General features: G+C 39.5%; 1 protein-coding gene across 1 annotated transcript in view; it reads right to left on the bottom strand.

The window, feature by feature from the left end:
* wwc1 (WW and C2 domain containing 1) overlaps positions 1 to 19,048 on the bottom strand; it is a 121,817-nt gene that overhangs the window by 41,657 nt on the left and 61,112 nt on the right. Inside the window, exons 9-16 of the mRNA XM_067996101.1 lie at positions 15,425 to 15,667; positions 14,609 to 14,698; positions 13,607 to 14,292; positions 5,703 to 5,823; positions 5,011 to 5,091; positions 4,501 to 4,587; positions 1,788 to 1,980; positions 80 to 247 (exon numbers count right to left, since the gene is read on the bottom strand). Of these exons, the coding sequence (XP_067852202.1) occupies positions 80 to 247; positions 1,788 to 1,980; positions 4,501 to 4,587; positions 5,011 to 5,091; positions 5,703 to 5,823; positions 13,607 to 14,292; positions 14,609 to 14,698; positions 15,425 to 15,667 (1,669 nt within the window). The remainder of the gene's footprint in view (positions 1 to 79; positions 248 to 1,787; positions 1,981 to 4,500; positions 4,588 to 5,010; positions 5,092 to 5,702; positions 5,824 to 13,606; positions 14,293 to 14,608; positions 14,699 to 15,424; positions 15,668 to 19,048) is intronic.

The following is a 19,048-nucleotide window of genomic DNA, read 5'->3' as shown; positions in this document are numbered from 1 at the left end:
AATTTGACTCTTATTTGAAAATTCACTGCACTAGCATTACAGCTAGGCCGTCCTTAAAAGACTTAAGTTAATGACGTACTTTTTTCTCTCTTGTGGAGAGGTTAGTTTCTGATTGAAGAACATTTTCATTTTGACCACTGTGCTTCATGCTTTTTTCCTGTAGATAATGAAGATTAAGGAGGTTGTACCAGTGTGTTGACCTCTCCCCAGATCTGTTCACATTTGCCAAGCTGATCTGAGCTCCACCCTGTTAAAATTTAATAAATTGTCATTCATGCATTAGGAGTGTATTGCAAGATATAGTTGAAAGTTACTGGAAATGTTGATATCAATATCCATTGTAAAAGTGAAACTTTATGAAGAGAATCCTAAAAAAAATACATTAATAATATTTAATAATTAATGCTTCATTCCTATTTCTGTTGTACCAAGGAAGTTATCTGTTTGAGTGTCTCATTCTAAAAGATCTGTACTTTTGAGATCATCTGAGTAAAGGACAATTGAGGAATAGGTAAGTTAGTTCTTATTTGCTTAGAGCTTAACTGGTAGGCAGCAACTTCAACTTTAGGACAACAGTCTGTAGACCATCTTCAGTCTGTTACTGCATCATCTATGGTCCTTGGCACTCTGTATTTGCCAACTTGCCTCGGTTACCAACCCAGCTGACTTATTTTACCAGTATTGTTATTCAATGCTATGCCTCTTCCTATTCTCCAGGAAGATGAGGCAAGAGGATACTATTTGCAGGCAATATTATTGAAGCCTACACAGTGCAGGTGAAACTGCTGCAAAATTTGATCCCCTAACCATGAGGGACAATCTCTCCTATAAAGGGAGTGGGATTCTGCCTCTGTTCACTACCATAATGTCTGAGAACCATATTATGCTGGACCAATAAGAGGTGACCAGTGCGACTTTATTTTCTATCTTTTGAACTATTTGTGTGATTAAAGGAATTGGAGAAAATGCATACAAAAATGTTTAAACAGGTCGGGGAAGAGATCATTTTCCAGGCTAGCATGACATCAGTCCTTGGAGAGGGATGGATGGAATTTGTGGTGCATAAAGAATGCAAATAATTTGAAGAATGAAAAGGAATAAAGGTAATTAATCAAGTTTACTACTTCTTCATGCATTCTCCTTACAATGCATATGCATACCAAAATGTTACAGATTTAGGAAGGGGGGCCATTGTATAGGAACTATAACATCAGCTGTCAGGACCAATTAGCCAAAGGCATCATCATGTCTTACAGTTAAAACGAAACACTAAATATTTATTTAATATATATGAGGATTGCTCCAAATTATCAATTGAAACCAGAGATTCTCAGGAAGTAGACATGGAACAGGAAGAACAACCTTTAATCTGCCCACTGGGCTTCTTTCCTACATGATGGTAGCGACATAGGATGCATTCATCCGTTAGGACTATCTGCTACTTAATCACTGGTTTGCTCTTGGATCACAGGAAATGAAACTCTGTCAAGAATTGCTCTGTGTGAGAGGCATATTACTTGCAGTTGAGTGAACATCCACGAAATGGAAACAACGTTTCAGTTTGGAATTATGGAAAAAATGATAGGCCAATTTCTGGTCCAAATGATATTGGGTAGAAACTCCTGGGTCCAAGGACTACCCTGCGAGAATGCAAAATCAGTTATGGCTGATCTGCAATAAGAACTCAAAGTTGACTAACTTAGAGCTCAAAAAAACCCAACAACAGTGCAATTTTCCATGTATAAAATACATCTGAAGAAATTTGATCATTTAACACAATTACCAACCAAGCACTCTTCCCGGTGAGATTTATCCACCGAACAAACATCAACTCGCAGAGTCTTCTGACGCAAAGCACCAAAGGAAATGGTGACCCAAAAGGCTTCATTGTATGCCAGGTTTTCAGCAGCTACTAGTGCTTTGGTGCGGAAGAGACAGCTTGCATTTTCAGAGCAAGGGAGCACAGCTACTCGGATATATCTGCACAAAAAAAAATAATCAGATTGGGTGTTGGGTGCACTAGAAAAAGAAACAATCTGGTTTGAGGGTGTTTCAGATCGTGGGTTTCCTTGTCCCCAGCTTGGCGGAATATCAATGGGCTCATACCAGCCTGTCCTTCGGTGGAAGTAGGGCTCACCTTGGGGGTCCAGGTATGGACTCCTGAAGAATTCAAAAATTTCCTAATGGGACCGAAGGACAGGCTGGTATGAGCCCTGTAATGTAATTACTTCTGTAATGTTTCTGGGGGCGGGGGGTGTGGCTGACTGTAGTACCACCAATGGCGGGAGGGTGCAATTACAGCATAACAAGTTTACATAGACAGCTTCCATTCTAGATGTGATGTGGAGATGCCGGTGATGGACTGGGGTTGACAATTGTAAACAATTTTACAACACCAAGTTATAGTCCAACGATTTTATTTGAAATTTACAAGCTTTCGGAGGCTTCCTCAGGTAAATAAACATTTACCTGAGGAAGGAGGAAGCCTCCGAAAGCTTGTAAATTTCAAATAAAATCGTTGGACAATAACTTGGTGTTGTAAAATTGTTTACAATTCTAGATGTGGACATAGAAATTTATAATGGAAATACAAAGATAAGGACAAATCTATGACTAAGATGGGGCTGAATTATGTCTGTGCGTTCTAGTCCGCTTATCCATGCCATCTAACCACAAGACAACTCCACTTGGCCTTGACTTACCACGTGCAACGCAATGGGGGGCATCAACTAATATTTATATATGATATATTATGAGTTACACCCCAGTCCATTGAAATTACTGTGTCACACTGTAATGGTAATACATGCTATCCTTTCTTCCTCCAGAAATGGCACTGCAACCTCTTAAAAAAAGAAACAAATATACCTGTTATTCTTACTTGCTGTAACCCCTCACAGCTTGTTACAGCAAACAGCTGAAAGCCATACCATATTTTTATATATACACACACACACACACACACACACACACACAATTATATACATTAGAGATTGATAAGCATTTCCTATGGAACTTTCCAATGTTAAATGTCACCAGCTGGTTATCACCATTTCCTGTCATGCATGTAGACGCTGACGTAATGGAATTTCCCAATCTGAGAAATTAGTTGTCACAATCCCCGTCACACTTGCAAGTCCAGCAGTACAGCGGCTAAAGCTGTGGAGCCTTCAACATCGGCGAATTTTCCACATAAGGATCATGAAATTGCACCACGTCCACATTTCAATTATTTTTCAGAATTTTTAAAAGATCTACTGAGGTTCTCACAAACAAGTTTTAAGACTCTCCATCAAAGGCAACAGAACACGGCTTAAAAATACATGGCTTGTATATGTCAGGTGCAAAGTTGACCTATTAACTCAATCATCCAGCCCCCCTTCCCCACAAACCGTACGTTGTGCTCATCAGTGCTACTGACAAGACACAATGGAAAATCCATTCTTTAGTTCATTTGGACTTTTTAGAAGACTCCTGACAAAGTCCTACATGAAAGACTACTAATTAAAATAAAATCTATATGAATCCAGATAGAATGTGGGACTGCATAAGAAATTGGATTCAAAAAATATGAAACAAAAATACTTGTAAGAGGCATAATCTCAAACTGGGGACAGTGGCTAAGTGGAGTACCAAAGGGGTCAAAGGCATTAACAAAATTTAAGGTCCAGTTAGCTGGATATTAGATTAAGGGGGTTGAAATATCAGAGGGACGAATTTGATGGACTGAATTGTTTTTGCTTGTCTTTGACTATTTAATTATTTTTTCTTGCATCAACACAAAGCTACATGAAAACATATAAAAATACTTCTATTTTGTTGGTTTCCTCTGACAATGGGGAGCAATTTTAAGGCACAAAAAATGTTTAAATGGTTTGTCTGTGAGAAATTCAAATCAAGATATTAACTCATGTATGTAGAGTGCTGAATTTTGTCAAGCTTGCATCACAGCCATAATTGTGGACTGTACTTCACATTGGAAATTAATATTGTCTCAATACAAGTACATGGATTCATTCTGCCCCCTAATTTGCTGCATCAAATATCTTTTGTGATACATTGTGAAAGATATGTAGAACATATTATAACTCAAAAATTGTTCTACTGAAGGTAGTTGATGCTTTGAGATGGAGCTCCTGCAGTGAGCAGTTTAACACATTAATCCAAAGAGGGGTTCTGATCACATATTTAACATTTTAAAAAAAAATTACTTTTCTTTTTCCCAAACCCATATAATAGTATAAAAACAAACTTTGGCATTCAACAATCTACGTTTTCTCCAGGAATAGGGAGTGTGAATAAACTCAATAATATTCAACCTTTTTAAGTGTATTCGCTTTCCAAAAAAGTCATCACAAATACTACCCTTTCAGCTAACTGAGTCAGTACTTCAATCAGCTTAACCCTATCTCATAATATTTAATTTGCAACAAAAGCAATAACAGTAAGTGGTGATGAAATCATGCACAACTAGGTTACATAAAGCTTTCTTCTACTTACACTGTACGGTTCTGTGGTAATGAGAGTGCTGCTGGATTGCTCAACTGAATAATAAATATCGCAAATCTTTTGCTTTTATCATCATATCTGCAAAAAAAGGTTAAGCATTGTTAAGCAAGAAATTTTGCAAAGACCAAACATCTCACCAAAACACAATGCAAATGACTGAAACACTATGAAAAATGAAGTCTAAAGAAGCTACATTTCAATCCTACTGAGCTCAGAAGCAAAGCCTTTGGCCAGTGTAGAGAAGGCCAGCATGGCTCTCTCTTGGCCTTTAAGCTTTTCAAACTTTTCACTGAATTCACATTTCAATTGTTTTCCTGCCCCTTCATTCATAACTCTCCAGTGATACTTAGGATAGATTTTATTTCCTTTTTAGAATTCATCTCTTTTGGTTAGAATTCAAGTGAACTTTTGATAATTGAGAAGTTGCTTTCAGTTGTAGTGTTCATGTAGCCAGCAATTTATAAAACTTTTTGCCAACATTAAGAGGAATACAAATCTTACTTCATTCCAATCTGGAGCCGGGAAGCTCCTAGTGTTTCTATATCATCATCGTCAAAAAGTACATCCTCTATCTCACACGATCTAGAGTTAGAACATAACATGTAAGAACAAACTGCACGACAATCAAGGAGTTATTTTGGAATTAGTAACAATGAAATAGAATTTTAGAATATACACTATGACTGCCTTTACACTAAGCTGCAATATAAATAAGGTATAAAATTTACTACAAAAAAGGAATCAAACCATAGCAATATTAAAACAACAAATTTCAGAAGGACACATTTAAAATAATTAGCATAGTAACGTATTAATTCTGCTACAAGGCGATCACTGAATTTTTAAAAAATTCCGAAGTTAAGACGCCCATTAAATAAGCAACTTCAACGAGGTTCATGCTTGCACAGTAGTATTTAATTTTCCAAAAATTGAAGGGGGTAAAACTGTGGTTAACAGAAAGATTTTTTTTGCAACAACTAATTGCTAACAATTTATTTATTTTTTATTTAGAATTCATCTCTTTTGGGTCAAAAATCAGGTGAAAATGTTGCTCCGATCCACTGTGGTCCTTTTGGAACACAGTAAACTGCAAGTTTCAAGGTTCCCCAAGGACACAAATAGAAACAAGACTGCAGCAAATATTTTTTACAACTACAATAACAAATGAACAGCCTGGAGAATGTATTGTATACCTTCTGACTGCTTCATATACACCACTGTCACCTGCCACTGACTCGTCTGATACTGCTGCAGAAACACAAGCAATTTTGGGATGGAGTAGTGGTCCAGTCGTCTCTGTTTGAGTGCTGGCATCTAAAAAGGAATATAGAGGGAGATAAAATAAATCAACATAATTTTAAATTTTCTAAACAGAATTACAGTAATTTAGTTGAATTTCTAGGAAGAGTTACAACAGAAAAAGAGAAAAAAATGCAAATGCTGGAAATATAAAATAAAAAGAGAACTACACAGCAGGTCCAACATCATTGGAGAGAAGAAAAAGGATGGCACTGAACATTTATACTCCTGGATACAGAAGTTTTAAAACCTGAAGGACTGCAGCACCTAAGAAAATAGAAGTCAAGACTTCTATGGAATCAGTGGTGCAGTGGGTTAACATATCTCTGGGGTCTGGTTCTGAATACAGTCAAGACTGTTGGGATAGAAGTTTCCTTTCTCTACCACTTTTAAGGGTCCTATCTGAAATAGTGTTAAGGCGTCAACTAAATTTCTAACTAAGGATGAAAGTGGTTATGATACTTCTGTCAAAGCAGAATAAAACAATTTTAGCAACTTTCTTATTAATTTTTTAAAAATTGATTTTCAACCTTTATCCATGGGAAAATAAGATTACAAAAAATTTCAACAGAGGGCACCAAAGCTCCATAAGCAAAACCGAAAGTTGAAATTCTTTACAAACATGCAGACTTTTACTACAATAGAAACAAGCATTTATTTTACATATTTGGATACAAATTGTTTGTATATATATTTAGTCAGGGGTGGGGGGGGACCAATCAGGAGGTGGGCGAGCGGTGGTTGGCAGTGGCCTGAAGTTTTTATGTGGAACCAGGAGGATCAGGAGTGCTCCTCCCAGCTCCACCTTCAGGTAATTTTTTTTTAAACTTACCTTTTTGGCGGCGGCCTGTAGGGACCATTGGTTAGGCTGCATGTAGACCACATTATCCTGAATGCAGCCAGCTTTCCAGGCAACCCAATTTTTACAAAGGGAGCCTCAAACGGACATTAGGCCCCCTGTTTGCATACACAAAGGGACTACTTGTTTTAGGCAAGGGCCCTGGATGCCTCTTTTAATGCCTATACCAATATAGCGGATGACTTCTCTAAGTGCAGGTACTTCTTCTCCACCAGTTCTCAGTCCCACCAGCTTATTTAAAATAGGATCTTTTATCTTTCAGATGAGATCTTAAACTAAGATGATTTATATTTGGGACAAGATTATGCTCATTAATACACTATAATATACATATGATAGAGCGATTGTGACAATGCCATGGAATAACTATCCCCATCAATTCATAAAACTTCCAATACTGCGTAATAGTAAGGTGGTTACACAGATTAAACATACACTTATGCTAAGCATGGTTAGCTATTTTTCTGATCCATGACCACATATTAAATTTATTTCTAAGCCTGCAAAATGGGCGCTGCATATCAAAATTCTCGGCCATTGCTTCAAAACATGTTTCAGAACCCTTCATTGACTGGCACAAGCAGAAACCACAAAGATATTTGTGGACACTTGTTCATTCTCCAAGGGAGTCCAGGGTGAAAAAGATTATGAAGGAATAAACAAGTTTAAAAAGTAAAACAAAGTTCTGAAAAGAGACAAAATTGCTTTCTGCAACACATTTTCTCAATATATTTTCTTTGATCTAAAAACAGTATTTACAGCAATTGCATTGATCTGAATTGCCATATTATTTCAAATATCATTGACATCTGTACACTTACTGAAGCCTTAGTTGAAATTTGGATCTGTAATTAATGTTTCCACACTACTGACTAGAGAGGGGTTAAGAACAGGCATTCTGTGCAGAATTTCCATTGCAATGAGGTTCTTTTTATGTGATAAAAAAATGTCATGCAGGGATCAGGACTCCCCATTCATGATGGCTTTACAGATGGAAATTTACTGTAAATGTTTATACCCCTCAGGTTGCCACCGACCAGCATTTCTAAAGAACGAACTTGCATTTATATAACCACCTAACCGCACAGGTTCGCAGGCCTACTTAAAATGGGATCACTTAAGCATCTTTTCTTTGTTTAAGGCACTATATAAAAGTGCAAGTTGGGTATGAAGTATGGGTTTCCCGGACGCCCTTACGACAACGCCTTTCAATTTTTCTTTCAATAGGTTTCCCACCCGACAGCCAGACGGGAGAGCAGATGCCACCGCGTAAGTCTTAGAATGGGGGAGGTCATCGGGGGCGGTCATCCGGTGGGGGGTGGCGTGGGGTCGGTCATCTGGTTGGGGGGGGTCAGAGGTCGCGGGGCAAGGCCGCGAGGGACCAGGAGGGAGAGGTCGGGGGTCACGGCTGGCTGGGGGTCACGGGGGGGGGCGACGGGTTGGCTGATCGCCTGTGTAGAATCGCGGCAGGTAAGCTTGTTGGGCCTAGAGGAAACACTCCTGCTCCTCCTGGCCCACAAGCAGCGCAATAAAGGCACTTACTTGTTGATCCGGGCTTTCATGCCCCCTCTTACATGCATGAATCAGAAGGCCCAGGAATCCCAATAAATACTGGACTTGCCTGCGATGCCCACATCACATGAGTGAAGAAAAAAAATCCTGGCCCCCAAGAGTTAAAAATAAAAACTTATTAAAATGGAGGCCCGCAGCCTTCTTAAAAGATTTTACTGCCCAACCCGGATCCCAAGAGCTGGCCCGTCCCTTGACCTGCCTCCATTAAAACCGAAAGTGGGTGGGGTTGGGGTCGGGTTTAACTTTTTAAAAAAAAATTATCTTCCCATCCGCCCCCAACCCACCTGTTCGTGGGGTTAAAATTTACCCCTTTGTCTTTCAGATGAGAGCTTAAACAAAGATGATTTATTTTTGGTGACAAGATTATGCTCATTAATACACTATGGTATACATATGATAGAGTGATTGCAACAATGTCATGGAATAACTATCCCCTTCAACTCATAAAACTTCCAATACTGCATAATAGTAAGGCGGTTACAGGTTAAACAAAACCATGGTTAGCTATTTTTCTGATCTATGGCCACATATTAAATTTCTTTCTACCTCTGTTTATGGTACTCTTGAGATTGTAGCTACAAAGTGTACAAGGAAAGTTTGACCTTTCTCCTGTGGGAAAGTATCATGGCTTCCCTTGCTACTCCCCAAAAGATCATAAATCACCTGTTGAAAATAACAAGCTGATTATAATGCATAATTTCCAGGACATACTTACTTACTGATGTAGCCCATTCAAGCCAATTATAGATTCTCTGAGATGAAAGCTAATTCTAGCTGATAGAATGCTCTATTTAGTTGCGAGAGGCTGATGACTAATCTGGGCATTGATTTTCCATGTGAATACTTCTCATTCTTATTTATAGCATTTCATTGGCACCTCAAATCCAATTAACGACACATTGTCGTCACTACTGATAAACCATCTGACTATTTAGCATACTTTCAATCAATCAAAAGATTATCAAGAGGCAGGTGGTTAGAACTCTAATGTTGCTAAACAATATATTATGCATTTCAGACTGAATTAAGACCCAAGCACACATCTTTCAAATAGCTCATTTTGTGGAATTATTCCATTTCCTGATTGACTAACTAATCAGACTGAAGCTTTCCGGTGAGGAATGCCTCAGCGAGTAACATAGTTACAATATTTCAGTACAATCAGAGCACCTCACCATACAAGGTTGGAGCAAACCCACTTTCAAAATTAATATAACTAAAGGTCTTGCAACGACCATACACCCGCAGCACTTGGGAAAGTGTCCATCATACATCCATAGTGTCTGTAGGACCAAGACTCAGATTGACTCAAATATTAGTATCGATTAAATAAAAACAAATCACAAACGACCATCTGTTTAAGTGAACAATGCTGATGGACTCAAATGTCCACTTGATTAAAAAAAAATCAACAAATTAAAAAGCAGTTCATATCACTAAACTGTTAGGAAAAAGCTACCGTAACCACCACAGAGCCCACCAATTTTTTTTAAAAACTGGTTTCAGCAGACGTCTTAAGTTTCTCACTGACCCTAATATATGCTCTAAAAATAACATTTTTATAACATGACAATACATAAAAATTTAAACCACTGAAAAAGTTAAATAGTCATTTATAGAACAGATTTAAATTTTAGCTCAGAAAAAGCGACAATAATTGTATCAGCTTAAGATCATGATCCCCACTTAAACATACAAATGCATAATCCAGAGACTTCCAATTCTCTGCCAGTTATGGTCACTTTCATATTGTGGAGATTTGTTCCTGCCAGAATTAAATGTTTCATCTGAATCTGAGTTGCAGTGGTATTATGCCCAACGCAGTAAACTGATCCTATTTTGGTCAGGATCTATTGATCGCCCAGCGTGCCTGTCATCTCTGGTCCTGGCAGCATGGGTGTTGATCGTCTGCGTCCGCAAGTGCACACAGCAAAGACTATGGCACCTGACAAGATTCTAGCTGTAGTGCTGAAGACCTTTGTACCAGAACAAGCTGCTCCCCTAGCCAAGCAGTTCCGCTCCAGTTAAGACACTGGCCTCTACCTGCCATCATGGAAAATTGCTCAGTTAGGTCACAGCCACAAAAAAGAGGATAAATCTAACTTGGCCAATCACTACCCTATCAGCCTCCTCTGAATTATCAGTAAGGTGATAGAAGGTGTCATCAATAGTCCCATCAAGCATCACCTATTCACCAATAACCTGGAATTCTCTAGCCCAGAGGGCTGTGGATGCTCAGTCATTGAGTATATTCAAGGCTGAGATGGAAAGATTTTTGAACTCGAGGGGAATCAAGGGATATGGCGCTCGGGTGGGAAAGTGGAGTTGAGGTCGAAGATCAGCCATGATCTTATTGAATGGCGGAACAGGCTCGAGGGGCCGTATGGCCTACTCCTGCTCCTATTTCTTATGTTCTTAACCTGCTCGTCAATGCAGTTTGGCTTCCGCCAGAACTTCTCAATGAAGGAGTTTCTCACGGAACAATCCTCATTCCAACCATCTTCAGCTGTTTCATTAGTGACCTTCCCCCCCCCCCCCCCCCATGTCAAGAATGGGACTATTAGCTGATGATTCCACACTGTTCAGTTCCATTCACAACACTTCTGATGAAGCAGCCCACAGATGGGATAACATTCAGGCTTAGCCTGACAAGTGGTAGGTAACATTTGCATTATGTAACTGCTAGATAATGACCATCTCAAACAAGAGAAATCCCAGACATTTTCCATGACCTTCAAAGGCACCATTACTGCTGAGTCACCCGCCATCAACATCTTGGGGGTTACCACTAACCATCAGCTGCACTGGGACAGCCATATCAACACCATGGACAGAAGAGCAAAGTAGACGCTGCGAAATGTGGCTCTCCTCCTGACCCCTCAAAGCCTCGCTACCATCTACAAGGTTCAAGTCAGGAGTGTGATGGAACACTCAGCAATTGTCTGGACAGATGCTGTTGTATCAACACTCAAGAAACTTAACACCATCCAGAACAGAACAATTTGTTTGATGCCTCTGCCACTGTGCTCAATAACCATCCCCTTCATCAATGCTGCACTGTGGCTGCAGAATGTACAATCTATAGGATGTACTGCAGCAACTCACCAATGTTACTTTGACAGCACCTCCCCCTCCTGCAACCTCTACAGCCTGGAATGACAAGAGCAGAACTGTCATAGGAGCACCATCACCTCCAAGATTACCTCAAGTTCCCACCAAAGTCAGAGACCATCCTGACGAACATATTCCGTCGTTCCTTCATCATCACTGCCAACCTGCTGAAATTCCCTACCCAACATAATTGTCGGAGCACCATCACCAAAGGTTGTAGGCAAACTAGGAGGATCTAGGAGAAAGCTCATCATCAACTTCTCAAGGCAACAAGGGATGAGCAACAAATGTGGCCATACCAGCTTTGCCCACATTCCAAGACCAAATGAAAAAAATTCCCTGAGGGACAGATAGTACTGGAACTCAGCCAAGAGGGTAGTTAAGTCCTCCTAGTATTCTTCCTTCCAATTAGTCCATGTCCAAATGCCAGGCGACCTCAAGGACCTGAGTAATCTCCAAGGTGTGCTATTCTGGCAACAATCAGGGAGCATAAAAAAGGTTCTTTAAGTGACAGAAATAGGACTATACCACTCAATATGCCAGATACACCTGTCCCCTTTCCTGTGAGTCAGGACCCTGAGCACTATAACATCTTGCAGAAACTGCAGGATATGAATTAAGGGAGGGATGGGGGAGAAGCAGAGTGTTCCAAGGAATCGACTGAATTAAAAAAGCTTTGAGGCATGCGACTCTACCAATCACAGAAAAGGATCTGCCTCCAAAACAGAAACAAAGATTATTTACTTTCCCAGCCACTGTGAAGCTCAGCTGAGGGAGCTTTAACATCACGTTGTACCTCGAATGCTCCTGGGCTGTGCTGTGTCAAAGAATAGCTCAGCCGCCAAACCAGTAAATGAAGGCCATTTCTGTGGTAAATATCAGCCGGCCAAGACTGTGCAATCTTGGGATGCCACTGATTTGTAGTGGCACTAGCCAGTGGGGACTAAATGCATAGCTCAAAGAGCCGGCACAGGCACGATGGGCCAAATGACCTCCTCCTGTGCTGTTCCTACTATGATACTATGACTACTATTGCTTGATGACAGACTCTAGCCACTGAAATCAGCCGACTGATATATCCTACCTGGAGGAGAGGCACCTCAAGGAATGGTAATAACCATCAGCAATTTTAAAAGCATGCAATCACTTGATTATTTGAATTGTGCTTGAATCCATTTACTACATCAGAGATTCTACTGTTCATTTGACAAAAGGGTGATAAAATTTAAAAAAGGTCCGACACATTCAAAGACAAAAGATTTCAAGACATAGGGGAAAAATTTCCCCAAATACTATTCAATGTGAGGAAAACAATGCAGCATGCAGGAGGATTGTTTTCCACCTCGAGAAGAAAAAAAACAAACAATTTGTGTCCTCAAGGCACGGTGTGGCGATTATATAATGTGAGAATAGGAGAGTCGCAGGGGCAACGTCCTTATATGACTAAAATCTTAAAAGAAAATTGCCAGTCATGTTTTCCCTACAGTGAAATGGCTTATTCCTGTAAACTCCTAAAGTGTGTGGAATATTCCAGGAATGAAAAAGAATGGAGATTTTTAAAAATTCTTTTCTGACATAGTAATAGCTGAACACAGTAATACTATTACATAAAACAAATATAATAGACAACCAATTGTGCTATGGGCCGAAAGATAACTGGTGAATTACAGTTATTTAGGTTAATAGTTAACATTAACCCTTTACAGCTAAATCCCAATTTTAAGTTTATGATGCAAGCATAAAATTCTTCAGCCAACTAGAAATAAGATATAGATTCCATTATATCAGGCTTTGAAATATTACAACATCTTCAAAAATGGAAATTTCAGACCTCATTATTTTGGAATGTGACGCAAGCCTCAAAGGGATTTTTAATTAGCGCTAAGCCAAGTATTCTTCATGCACCAAACCAATAAAAAGTACTTGTTTTCCACCGAAATATGACATCTTTCATTCTGAGCTCTTTGCATCACATCAACAGTAGGGGACAAACTGGATTACTGTCATGAGGCCTGCCAAACTACTTGCCATGTGTGATTGCTTTCAAGAAATGGCAGCTGAATTTTTATACATTGGTCTGTTTGTAGTAACATATCACCAAAAATGCACTTTTAAAAATAAAACTGTGCTGCAGAAAACAAACAGTACTGAATGAATCACATTTCAGAAAAATGTACAGGTGGCCAAATATTTAAACCTCACTTAAAAATACAACTGATATGGTACTTACTTAAATTAGTAGGTTGTACGCCTTACCTTCTATTCTTTCATTAGTTTTAGTGACACAGATCCCAGGCTCTTCACTCAGTACTTTTGATGAATTGTTAAAAGGTCTGGTTTCAGGTCTGTTCTCAGATTCCAAGTTTAAACAAGGTGACAAATCCTTATCTGGCAGTCTAGATCTTAAAGGATTCTGGTTATCATCTCCAGTGTGTAAACCAAAGTTAGCAATGTTACCAAGCAGTTCTGTATCTTCAAAGTCTGTCCTGGCATGGTTCAAAAGGGATTCTCCTGAAGATACCAAAAAGTGAGTGTCTATAACCACAGGAGAACCAGGTGGAGATAAGGAAGATAAAGAAGACCTCGGTGACAGTGAAGTCAGAGACTTGGGAGTCTCAGTCAAAGATCTCAGTGTGAGAATCTTGCTCGAGGTTCCACAAGTGTCTACGTAAGAGGAGCCATTACGAGAACTGACCACCTCATTTTCATGAATGGTGGTTATGGAGCCTGCAGGTCTACTGCCCGTGGTGCCCTCTTGAAGCAAGAAATCTAGTTTATATTGGTAGTCGAAGTCGACTGTCTGTTCTGGATGATCATAGTAAAGGTCAGTAAAGCTAACAGAGCTTGAAGATCCCAGGCTGGACGCAACAAGAGATCCACGGCTGGATGTCAATGACCCTTTGCTGCTACCAGATGACAGTGAAAGAGTGCTGGTTGAGAGACTAAAACAAAAAAAAAATCATTATTGGTGTGCAATATTACAACATAATAGATCTGACAAGAGTAAAAAACAGAGCGATCTTGACTGCTGAAACACAGCATGTAGGAAACATGCATTTTGCTCATTTTATCAAGATGGACTATATAATAATTGGTCCTAAAATAGGACATAAAAATGTCAAGAGCATAGGTCTAATTAGCTTATAGAAGAGCTAGCCTAACACAGATTCTTCCAATAAATATGAGCTGTACATTGCAAGATTCTTTGATTCCCACACACTTTCAACTATCAACCTGACAATTCACAAAATAACTCACCTTTGTAGTTGTGAATGCAACGTTGAAGTTAAGCGTGTTGCTTCTTCTAACTCTCTCAACAAGTTGTTTCTCCTGCTATGCAACTTCAATCTGTCGAACACAATGTTATCACCAACTAAGAAAGCAGTAAAAATATTTTTTTTTGCAATAAACAGCAGATTGATTTCAATCTGGTGTGTAAGTATTTAGTGTAAATTATAACATTAAACTGAATTCTTATAAAGCATTTACAAAAACAGACAAAAAATAATTTCAGTTTATAACAAGAATAAATTTACTCTTATCCAGTTCTCTCCAGTTTTCAAGTCCTTTATCAATATGAGCTTTGGAGCTACATTTTCACATTTCTGGTTTCATATGACCTCTCACTGCTATAATGTTAAACAGTGTAGGCACACTCTCAAAGTAAAGATCAGCATTATTTTACCAGATCTTAACGATAATACAAGTCAATGACCAATGATATATCAAAACTAGACAAACTTTTTATAGCTTCGCTTTAAATGGGTTCCTCATTGCCATCTTTAAAGGATTTCAACTAATACCTTTTGTTTCCTTATTGACAAATAGCATGGCAACAGTTCTTGGGTAGTTCAAGATATATTGTCTTCAACCTGTTTCTACTGTTCCCAAATTTTCCTGTACTTACTGTACTGAATACAATAATCAAGTCAATTGAGCAATTTGTCCTCAATTTCTCTTTGCAATGTACAAATACAAATTATTATTTTGTTTGGGTATCCATAAATTGTAAACCATATTCTTTCAGTAGTTGTTTACAATGCTGCATCTATCTTGATAAGCTGGGCCACAAACCTTTCTGTCAGTGCTTTGCTTTGAGTGTCCCTTGCTGTCTGAAGGTCTTCTGCCAATCGCTTCCTTTCCATTTCCAGGCGCTCTACCTCACTGTGTGTCCATTTACGAGGGTTTATAAACTGCAGCTCCTTCAACAGTTCTTCTTTTTCATTAATCAGTATCAGCCTGTCTCGTTCTGCATCCAATACTCCAGGCCATGCCTCGCTGGTAAGCTTAGCCAGTTCAATCTTGATATTTGCAATCCTGTCAATAAACAGAAATCACTGTTTACTAAAACAAAAACATCAAAGCAGTTAAATGTAGTACGGTCAGACTGTGGCTTTAGGCCTCGCGCTTACTACACAAGTTTGACCAGTAGAGGGTATGAACATATAATTGCTAGATATGGGCATACTGTAACATATAATTCTGGGGGGGGGGGGGGGGAATGAACCTTTGAAGACTTGCTGATAATTTTACAGAAGTAGTCATACCTGAAAACCTGCAGAACCATTTTGAACTCACAAATATGGTGCTTGTAACATCTTTCTATCTGAAGCCAGGGATTATGAAGCGGACTGGCTGATTTATAACAAGCGATGCCCAATTTCAGGAATAAATCAAGAATTGTATCAGTTATCTGATATATTCCTGTGCTTAGCTGACAAACTGTGCAGTAATTTTAGATAAATCAACGAAAGGCAAGCTGAAAAATTGTTTGTGAACCAAAACAGATTTACATAATGTGAATGTAAATTTATTCACATTTTGCCAAATTTAGTTTAAAAACACGAGGGGTAATTTTGACTGTGCGATAGTGTAAAACGGGTGAGACCGAATCGGCAGCCCGTTTTACATCTCTCCCGATTTTTTATTTTCACTGACTTTTTCAGAAGACCTTTTCAGATGGTAAACATGATACAAATTGTTGAAGTGAAATTTGAGACCCCCCCCCCAAAATAAAATCTGGCCTCTTCTTTCTGAGAGACCCCCAAACTTAAATCTGGCAGAGGCTTTACAATTGATGCCTCTTCCTCCTGTCCCTTTCTCCTCCCTCCCTCCCTCTCCTATTATGCTTTACCTTCTACTTTCCCTTAATTCCAGTCTTTAACCTTAGGAACAAGAATAGGCCATTAAGCCATTCAACAAGATCGTGGCTGATTTGTGACCTAACTCCATATACCCGCCTTCACCCCATATCCCTTAATACCTTTGGTTAACAAAAATCTATCAATCTCAGATTTAAAATTAACAATTGAGCTAGCATCAACTGCTATTTGCAGAAGAGTGTTCCAAAATTCTACCACCCTTAGCGTATTGAAGTGTTTCCTAACTTCACTCCTGAAAGTCCTGGCTCTAAATTTTAGATTATGTTCCCCGAGTCCCAATCTCCCCAACCAGCGGAAATAGTTATTCTCTATCTACCACATCAGTTCCCCTTAATATCTTGAAAACTTCGATCAAATCACCCCTCAATCTTCTAAATTCCAGGTTTGTGTAATCTCTCCTCGTAATTAAACCCTTGGAGTCCAGATATCATTCTAGTAAATCTACACTGCACTCCCTCCAAGGCCAGTATATCCTTCCTAAGGATATATAGCCCAGAACTGAACAAAGTACTCCAGCTGAGGTCTAACCAGGGCTTTATATAGCTGTAGCATAACTTCTACCCCCTTGCATTCTAGTCCACTGGATATGAAGGCCAGCATTCAATTAGCCTTTTTGATTATTTTCTGTACCTGTCCACGACATTTTAATGCTCTATGTACATGGACCCGAGTCTCTTTGGACCTCCACTGTTTTGAGCTTTTCACCATTTAGGAAGTACTCCGTTCTATCCTTTTTAGGTCCAAAGTGGATGACCTCACACTTGCCTACACTGAAATCCATTAGCCACAGTTTTGCCCATTCACTTAATATATTAACATCTCTAATTTTATGCTTCCACCTACACTGCTTTCAATGCTGCCTATCTTTGTGTCATCGTTAAACTTGGATATGAGGCTTTCTATCCAGTCATCTAATTCGTTAATAAATACAGTGAATAGTTGAGGCCCCAACACAGATCCCTGTGGGACACCACTAGTCACATCCTGCCAATTTGGGTACCTGCCCATTCTCCTTACTCTCTGTCTCCTGCCGCTCAGCCAATTTCCTAACCAGGTTAATAATTTGCCCTCAATTCCATGAGGTTCAACTTTAGCTAACAGTCTCTTATAAGGGACTTTATCAAATGCCTTCTGGAAATCCATATGAATAACATACATAGACATTCCCCTGTCCACTACTTTAGTTACCTCTTCAAAAAAATTCAATCAGGTTCGTCAGGCATGACCTACCCTTTACAAATCCATGCCAGCTCTCTCTGTTCAGCTGAAAATTTTCAAGGTGTTCAGTCACTTGTATCCTTAATTATAGACTCTAGTAATTTCCCGACAATAGATGTTAGGCTAACTGGTCTATAATTCCTTGGTGTCCCTCTCTCACCTTCCTTAAATAGCGAAGTGACGTGCAATTTTCCAATCTAAAGGAACGGTTCCCGAATTGACAGAACTTTGGAAGATTGTAGTTAGGGCTTCTGCACTGTTCTCACCTATTTCCTTTAAAACCCTGGGATGGAAACCATCTGGTCCTGGGGATCTGTCACTCTTAGTGCCATTATTTTCATCATTACTATTAATTTGCTTACATTAATTTTGGTGAGTCCCCATCCCCGATTCAAAATTAGTTTCATCGGGGTGTCCGGCATTCTATCCTCTTCCTCTACTTTAAATACTGACGCAAAGTAATTATTTAACATATCCACCATTTCATTATTTTCATTTACAATATGACCATTATCAGATTTTACTGGGCCCAAATTACTCTTGACCACCGTCTTTTTTCTTATATAATTGTATAAATGTGATGATTTTGATATCGCTTGCAAGTTTATTTTCATACTCCCTTTCTGTAGCTCTTACTATCTTACACTACCTTCAGCTGCCTGAGCCCCACACTCTGGAATTCCCTTTTAAAGCCCTCTATATATCCACTTCCATTCCTCTTTCTGATACCCACCTCTTCAACAAGAAGTTCACCATCAACATCCTGGGGATAAACACTGACCAGAAACTTAACTGGACCAGCCACATAAATACTGTGGCTACAAGAGCAGGTCAGAGGCTGGGTATTTTGCAGCAAGTGACTCACCTCCCGACTCCCCAAAGCCTTTCCACCATCTACAAGGCACAAGTCAGGAGTGTGATGGAATACTCTCCACTTGCCTGGATTAGTGCAGCTCCAACAACACTCAAGAAGCTCAACACCATCCAGGATAAAGCAGGCCACTTGATTGGCACCCCATCCACCACCCTAAACACTCACTTCCCTTCACCACCAGTGCACCATGGCTGCAGTATGTACCATCTACAGGATGCACTGCAGCAACTCGCCAAGGCTTCTTCAACAGCACCTCCCAAACCCGCGACCTCTACCATTTAGAAGGACGTGGGCAGCAGGCACATGGGAACAACACCACCTGCACGTTCCCCTCCAAATCTCACACCATCCCAACTTGGAAACATAGCGCCGTTCCTTCATCATCTCTGGGTCAAAATCCTGGAACTCCCTACCTAACAGCACCGTGGGAGAACCTTCACCACA

This window comes from Heptranchias perlo, chromosome 14 (assembly GCF_035084215.1).
Source record: "Heptranchias perlo isolate sHepPer1 chromosome 14, sHepPer1.hap1, whole genome shotgun sequence".
Classification (NCBI taxonomy): domain Eukaryota; kingdom Metazoa; phylum Chordata; class Chondrichthyes; order Hexanchiformes; family Hexanchidae; genus Heptranchias; species Heptranchias perlo.
The sequence above is the reverse complement of the archived record's forward strand: the minus strand, read 5'-3'. Positions and strand labels throughout refer to the sequence as shown.